The sequence below is a fragment of the Bacillus rossius genome, chromosome 8 (genome assembly GCF_032445375.1).
Source record: "Bacillus rossius redtenbacheri isolate Brsri chromosome 8, Brsri_v3, whole genome shotgun sequence".
Classification (NCBI taxonomy): Eukaryota; Metazoa; Arthropoda; class Insecta; order Phasmatodea; family Bacillidae; genus Bacillus; species Bacillus rossius.
Window position 1 is genome coordinate 66,001,786 of NC_086336.1, and position 8,664 is coordinate 66,010,449.

Here is an 8,664-nt window from a genome sequence, read left to right on the forward strand (position 1 = left end):
GGACACGAATGCTGGGTGCGGGCGCGGCGGTACCGGGGCACGGATAACTCACACGCGACTGCGGCACATCCCAGAAACTGAATTGTTAGTAAATGTCACTGAGCGCGTTTAGCTATTAAGCAGCCCCACGTGGGCAAAGTCCAAACTCCTGGCGGAGGTATTAAAGTGTGAAGCGCGGGCACATCGGCGTGATGCCCTTATCAAAAATTCTTATTTATTATAATAAAAAATGCTCATGCCTGAACCACATTCAATTATTAAAGGACCGCGCGAAACTTCTCACGGTCAGTTTAGGGCCGGCCGTGGAGCGGATGAAAACGGATTAAGAGAAGTGTACCGATACACAGCCCACATATATATAAATGGTCAGTAGGGCATATTTAAGGACATATAAACGGTGTTTGAGGGGGCCTAAGCAACAATGGTCCGCAGTGTTGGTAAATATTCGGACGGTGCTGGGAGGCGGCTTTTGAAGTGATAGTGTGACGGCGCATACGCGCCAGCGCTAGACCGCCCTCTTTCCCGCCGCCCGCCGCCAGATTATCAATGTTGATATTTATTTAATGTATTTAAATTACAGGGGAACTTATAATCAATTTACGTTTCTACGCATTTTGGACTTTATGAACTACGGAACTCCCGTTAAGGAATTGAGTTGAGTATTAGCGGCAATCGGTAACCGCCTGAACTTAAAAACGACGAAGGGTGAAATGCATATGCCATCTGTAACTATGAAGGAGCTGGGATGGGACACACTACACAGAAAAAGGAAATCAGAGAGATTGGTGAAGTTGTTTTTAAGGTCGACAATGGGGATGCTGGGATATAGGTTGAATAAAGAGGGGAATAGATGGAAGAGGGATCATGGGTAGAAGATTCAGATAGAGTGGAGAAGAACGGAAAGAGGAAGGCAAGTATTCCTGTTTAGGTCATGGTGGTAGTGGAATAGGATTGAGGGAAAGATACTGGATGTGAGAAGAGAAAAGGACTTGAGGAAGAGGCTTCAAAAATTGGGTGGAGTAGGGTGGGACTCCTTGCCAATGGACCGAAACCCAATCGCAAGTGTATCAGTTAATCAACTTTAAAAATCAATCAAAACAATATTTATGTCTCATATGTTGCAGTTGTTCGTGACAACTTATAACAGTGAATGATTAATATTTTAAACATTATACTAACTAAAAGAAAATATAATTGATGTGCAAAATTGTTTTTTACATGAAACATTTAATTAAAAGATAGATCCTCATCTGCGTGATAGGAAAGCGGCCTATGTTTTGTTTGGTTCGGTGCGTGGTTGAAAATACCTTGTTGAATCTGATATTTTAACAAGTCCAGCGCTTAACAACGTTTTTAACCAAATATTTTGTAAATTGGTTCTTCTCATAATGAACCAAGCAGATGTTTCGAAGTTGGTGTCACAATTAAGGATATCAGTTGCCGGTGGGCAACGCAAATTAAGAAATGCGGATGGGCCAAAAGGAAGGTTACGAAAATTACAAAAGACAGTGACAGCATTGATTAAACATGAACGCATTGAACTTAATTACAACAGAGCAGATGAAGCGCGGGGATATGCAGAACGTGTAAGAGTTAACAACGCAACATAATTAAGTTAACGAGATAGTGTTATATAGTAACCATGGTACCATGCAGATACATTTGACAATTTATTTTAGTAACACTCAAGAGTTCAACCGTATTTATAAACTATTTAAGGGACGCTTAAAATCACAGTAGTTTGTACTAGAATCCCGTTTTTTGTGATACCACACTTTAAAATTTAACTGTTTTTCAAAGTTCCCGGGTATCATAAACTATACTATATAGCTCTACCTTTTCTAGTACATAACATCTTACCGTTCATATATTATTCACGGTATTGTATTATACTTCAGTTCCACCTTGTTTAGTTTATTTTTTGTAATTATATCATATCACATATCCAAGTTTATCACTTGATCCTGTATATATTGGCCCAGTTGTACATGATGTTTTAATTTAGTATAACCAGAGATCCTGGACTTAATAAAAACTGGATTATTATAATACAAACAAATTATTTCAGGTCTTGTTGAAGATTTTTTTCCCCGCATACTTTGTACAATCATAATTCATTGTTATATCTCAAAATTTTTGTTATGTCTAGGATCTTTCAAGGTACCAAATTTTAACAGCAAAATCATATGCCACTGGATCAATGTATACAGAACAATACCATCAGGATCAAGGGATAAACTTGGTTAATTTATTCGGAACTTAACCTATTTTGCGATACCACATTTGTATATTTTAATTTCATATATATATATATATCTTTTACTATGAGTTAAACTTTTCAGGTATCGTAAAGTATGCTTCAACCAACCCTACATTTTCTAGTATTGAACTTGGTTCCAAAAATATATTCCATACGCTAATTTAATTTGCTGTGTGCAAAACAAGCATGTGAATCTTCCCTATCCAAAATGCCCATTCTCGCGCTTGTACTGTGAGAATTTACAGGTCGTAATTACTTCAGCAAAGCCTTGTTAAGGACTTCATCAATATTCCTACCATATCGCAATGTAAACAGATATGAGCTGACCTACACTCACGAGGAAGAGGAAGGTAACGAGGGAAGGGGCAAGCGATAAAGGAGGCTGATAGAAGGGCACAGACCCCACAGAAGGCAGGGAGGAGGGTGAGAGAGAAGGCACACCCCGCACCGGTCAGGCCAGTGATGGAGTATGTCCCTACTGAGTGACTGAGATGAGGGAGCTGGAGAAGGTGCAGCGTAGAGCAGCGAGGTGGAAGAAGGGGAAATGGACAGTCCGACTGAGATGATTAAGGAGCCAGGATGGGAAGCATCACGAGGGAGGAGAATGGATAGGTTTGTCAGACTGTACGAGGAGATAGAGAGGGGGCAGGGAGCAGCGGGGGACTGGGATACACAGAGGTGGGTGGGTACAAAGTGCGAAGAGATCACGGATGGAAGCTCCAGAGGGACTGCAGGCGAACGGAAAGGGGTAGGAACGCTTTTCTTGGCAGGTCAGGGAATGTAATGGGTTGAATGAAGAGATTATAGTAGTGAAACATGCAAAGGATCTGTGGAGAATGCTATTGTAGGAGGGGGGGGGACCTTGCCACATGGTGAAAGCCCAATTACAAGCGTAGTAGTCAGTTTAACAAAGATGGACTCTAGGGAAATAAATGGTGGGGTGTACATCACTCAAAACAATATTTAAATGACAAAAATTTCTTTAAATTGCTGCAAGAATTTAATAGCCTTGATTTAAATATTCTACCATAAATAATTACTAGTTTGAATACTTGAAAGAAAACATTTTCTTTGATTTTAAAGCTCTTCATAATCCAAGTTATGATTGATTACCTGGGCATGTAAAATTCTACCCTTCTTAGAAAACCTAGTATTGGTTGAAAAACTAAGCCTTTGTGAAAAAATCTATCCATTGCCGAAAACTTGCATAGCTAAAACCTAGAATTTGTGAAAATTTTTATTAACAACTGCAGTGTAAAATGATTAAAAAACATACAAAAAATTACACCTACAACTAGTGAATTTTGAGCCATGTTGTTATATGTTATATGTAAAAATATTTTGGATTATTTTTTTGTATTTTGTATCTCACCTTTAAACTGAAAACATGTGTTTTACTGTATTTCTTTGAACTTATAAAGTAAATGTAAATCTAATGAAATAAAATGTTGAAGCTTCAAAATTAGGACGGACAATAGGCTTGGGTTAGATGTGTGTTCCTGGGATGATTATGCACAGTAGTGACATATCTCTAAGAATTGAACTAACCAAGGAAAAATTTTTGACGTGATAACGTGTTATAAGTCGATGAACGCCGGCTGCACGCACAAAAAATTGTCACGTTCCGCCTGAGCCGAGCGTGCAAGAACTGGCCAACCACCGTGCGAGAAAAACTTCTATAATATCAAACGAGTTAAGGCGGGCTTTTTAAAAGCAGCAATTTAAAAAAATTTGATTTATTTGTCCAATTTCATCTTTTCAAATTAACAATTTATTGACATTGATTTCAGTTTATTTCTATTACTAATTGTTCGTGATTATATTTAAATTAAATTTGCAAAAACGGTAAATGATATTTGAAAATTAAAAAGAATGCAATTTTTTCATCAATGTTTTCTCATGACGTTATCACGTAAAATTATTGTCCGTAAACATGCTTTACAGACAACCCCCTCCCCCTTTTTTTTTTGGGTATGTTAACTGGGTTCATGGGGGATGTGGGGAATGACGGGGCCTGCGAGGGGGTGGCTGGTTGCAGCTGGTCTCGGAGGCCATACGCCACGGGGACTGCCACCGCACCACCATGGAGCTGGCGGACTTCTGGCTGCTGGAAAAGCCGCTGGTGCACAAGCTGTTCAAGGTGCTGGTGCCGCGCCTGCACGCCTGCTCCGTGTCCTACACCAGGCTCTACCTGGCGCCCAGCAGCTGCCCGGACAGGCTGCGTCGCCGCGCCGTGCTGGAGCTCAGAGGTGCCGGCATGTCGCACCATCACTAACACAGTGCCTAAACCTTTTGTAAAGTACCTCGAGTGAGTACAGATCCTGAAACTCACATACTGGCTTTTGAAGTGAAACTTCTTTGAGCACTATATTAAGGCCGAATTTTAATGTTACACTTTCGTGAAACGTTGTGAAGCATTTCTGATGCTGAAAGTTTGCGGACGGTGCAGAGAACTTGCCGGGCCTAGATGCCTTGGGCGGGCTCCACGTGGCGGCGTGCGGCTCAGGTTGAACCTCGTCGTGCTGCAGGGATAGGCGGGTCGCGGCGGTAGGGACCCGCCTGCGCCTGACTGGCTGGCATCTAGTAAGGGAGCGTTTGGCCAGATGGCAACACTACCGGGGTTAGAGGTTATTTTTAAGTGAGTAATAATTTTGTTAATTCTTATTTTTTTACTCTCCATCTGCTGTTCTACCCCTCACGATATACTTACTTGTCGAGGTTTGATTTGCCAAATAAGTTTCACTTGTATCATGTGTACTGAGTTACACACACTCTCTTTAAATATTAAGTTGTTTGCAAACCTGTGTACTTTTTGAACTATTTAATGGCTTGCTGTACCGGCATGAGTGTTCATTCTCTTGTAGAGTGTAGTATTTGTCGTTAACTTTATCACATTTCTTTTACGCATGTTTTAGTGTGTGCATAAACATGATTACTGATGGGCATGCCTGTAAGCTGGTAGCCGGGAGAGGGTCTTGTTCATCCACTTGCTACGCAACCACATGTCTGTACAGAATGTCATAATGCAGAGAATGTATGTGGGCCTGTACTGCATTGGCTACATTTCTCTGATTTCATCGAAACATACATCCCAACCTAGTGTATCACACACAGCTGACTTCCTTAGAATGTACGTTACTCTTATTCTTTTGTGCCGAAGATCAATATCTCATTATTATTCCAAACTTATTTCTTCATTTTTATATAAAAAAATAAAGCTTGTTATATTCTGTTGAACTTGTCACCCTAGCAATTGCTGTATCTGAATGCATAGAGCTGCATCCACAGCACACACACCCTACCTCCCTTATCAAATCCATCCATAATGTAAAGAACACATTTCTAATGAATGGATAGATCACAATACTTTTACTGTTGCACCAAGTGTTGTCAGTTGGTCGTACAAATGTTCACTTACTAATGATGTGCTTTTGTGGTGATAGCTGTTCCTTTGAATGTGTACTTCCAGTACTATCTTTCATCGGTATTTCAGGTAGTCCTTATTTTATGATTGTACTACATATTAAATTGTACACAAAATGAAGACACTGAATGTTCTAGTAAAATGGGTGTATTTGAATATGGTTTGATTGCTTGCCACATGAGCGACATCCACGGGAACCTACCAAGCTGCCGATGAAGAGAGGAGCCAGGAGTGTCGGTGACGAGTGGAGGAGTGTGTGTGTCTGCAGGTAACCCGTACCCGCCGCTCTCCCAGGACACGTCCCACAACAGGAACCTGATCCACAACGTGCTGCTGGACGAGGCCCGCAAGGAGCACCGCCTGCGCAAGTACAGCGAGGTTGCCGAGGGTCTGGCGCCCGCCCCCAACTAGCCCTGCCCTGCCCAGCCGGCCTGTATTAGGATACGTCAGTGATTCATTCATCATACACAACTCGTTACTCATCAAATGAGTTTTCAGTATGTTTTTAAAATAAGTTTGTTTGGATTGTTTCGAAAATAATTCAAAAATAATTTTGTCAGCAGTTTCTCAAGCAGGGTGCGTGGTTGTGTTTCCAAGAACACTTGAGAGGCAGCGTGTGGAGGACATGAACCTGCAACTCGTACATATTGGAAGTTTGTAAAGTGTTCTCTCTGTGCCTGCCTGTTTTAATAAAAGAAACATTACAGTTATTCATTTTGCTTTTTATTTTATTGTGGGCTTTTCTCACATGTGTTGGCGTAGCTCCTGATGCGTTGCATGTGACGTCCTGACGTGGGAGGTGAGATCCTGCCACTCAACTCTGTGAACTTGTACTTCATTCTGCAGCTTGGCATGGCATGAGCGGTAGCTTCCCTGGACTTTTCTATGTTCACCCATTATCAGTCGGGGTATGCAACATCACGGGAAACGCAGAAAACTGGAATAGTCAGGCAGGGTGGCCAGCCAACCGGGAAATCGGGAAATACGGGAAATAGCCAGGATTTCTTAAAAAAACCAGGAATACCGGGAATCAACCAGGAATTTTTATTAGAACCGGGAATTTTTTTATGAAGTAATGGTTACAATAACATACGGCTGTTAAATGATCACGTTCACCACCCGTCGAAGCACGACAGCGTGCTCGTGTGCTATATTTTGTGAAAGTTAATTTGTTCATATTGCATTTAAAAACTTTTGTAGTACGTAAGAAACCGTTAACAATTCAGACTTCCATACTTATTATGTTTCTGTATTCAAAAGCAACAGCATTTTGGCTGAAAATGTTGTAGGGTGGTAGTAATTTCTCGCACGGCATGTTGGTAGCACTAGTTTTGTATGTATATTTGTTTCTACTTTGCGCTCATGTTGTTGCGTCACGGTATCACGGATACTTTTCTCGAGTTTTTTTAAAAAGTTTAGTTGTGCGGGACGTTGTTTTGAATTTTTTAAACTAACATGTAATTGGCGCAGACTATCAAAATGTGAACGAGTTCGTTCACCACGTACAATGACAAATATACGGAAGAGTTTGAATGGGTGGAGAAAGATCCAAAGTGCAGGACACACGCTATTTGCAATTTGTGTAATGTTAAAATCAATATCGGTAGCATGGATGGGAAGAACAGCATTAGCCAGCCACGCAAGAGAGGAAAAACACGTGCGTTTGGTGTCAAGTAATTTTTGTGACGTGAGATTATAAATTTTTTGTTGGTGGTAGGTTTTGTTTTAAGCAAGTTCATTGATTTAATTTTTAAGCCTATAGTTAAGTTGTCTATTGTTTAACGCCAATAAAACATCATATTGTGTGTGCTTTGTGTAACAAAAATGCAAATTGTAGGCAAATATTGATAAAAACCACCCTTGAAAAAACCTGGAAAAAACCAGGAATTTTATTATCCCAGAAGAGTGGCCACCCTGGTCAGGGGATTTTAGAAATTCTAGAAAAAGAAATAATATTAGGGAAATATATGTTAGGTCAGGGATGAAATGGTTAGTTACTACGTAATGCTCTATTGCTAACCCATTTACCATGCGACGCATATTGTATTAGGGTTCAGACTAATTCATCGGCTATTTCGAGCCACATGGGGCCGTACTGGCTTCAGACATTGAAGGTTGCTGTGTGGCTGTAGAATTTGATCTAAACTAAGATTAACATGTAAAATACTTCCCCCAAAAATAATCTGGTATTGAAAAACAAAGTTGCCATTTAAAACAACCATAAAATTAATTTTTAATTTTTTAAAAAACCACTAGCATGTGGCATAGTTTAAGGTGCATGTAAACTTTTTTTTAGATATTTTTTAAACACAATTTTTTCCCTCTGAAATCATTCCAGAAATTTGCAAACTTAAAAAAAAGGTAAAGTTTGCTTTGCAGTATTTATGTATCAAACCCAGATAATTCCACTACAAACAGCTGTGCCGAACAGGCAACGATAACACAGGTCCCTACAAGTCATGGGGGGAACCCAGAGAGTACTATAACAAGTAGTCTGAATTAATTTTTTTGATTCTCAACAACAAGGTAACATTTTACATTTATATTAATTATAAATGCCATGAAATTATGTTAGTTACTCAAAGTTTAAACAAGCAAACAAGGCATGATGCCGAGACACTCAAGTCTAGAAGACTAGTTTAAGCATAAGCAAAGGAAATTCCCAAAAATTTACAACCACGGGGCTGGGAATTACAGTTACAAGACAACGCAATAAAAAAATATCTAACAGAGAATATACATACATTATCGTGCGGGCATCACAAAATCTTGAGTTTAACAGGTTTACCTCGACCCAATACAACTACGAGAACGCTCAAACTTAAGGAACTGTTACACAATATCATGAGCACAGTACTCGTCACAAAAAACAGGAATCAAACTAGAAATGAAATGTACGAGCACAAGAAACATCTGTCAGCCAGTGTGAGGCTACGAACAAAAACCGTGAAGGGAAAGGTACATGCATGAAAAACAGAAA

The 8,664-nt window shown here is 40.0% G+C and overlaps 1 protein-coding gene across 1 annotated transcript; it reads left to right on the top strand.

Moving 5' to 3' along the window:
* Positions 1–1,190: 1,190 nt before the first annotated feature.
* LOC134535131 (large ribosomal subunit protein bL17m) lies at positions 1,191–6,394 on the top strand. The gene is made up of 3 exons (XM_063374074.1): positions 1,191–1,586; positions 4,299–4,509; positions 5,953–6,394. The coding sequence occupies exons 1-3, from the start codon at positions 1,389–1,391 to the stop codon at positions 6,093–6,095; spliced, it is 552 nt and encodes a 183-aa protein (XP_063230144.1). The 5' UTR covers positions 1,191–1,388; the 3' UTR covers positions 6,096–6,394.
* The last annotated feature ends 2,270 nt before the right edge of the window (positions 6,395–8,664 follow it).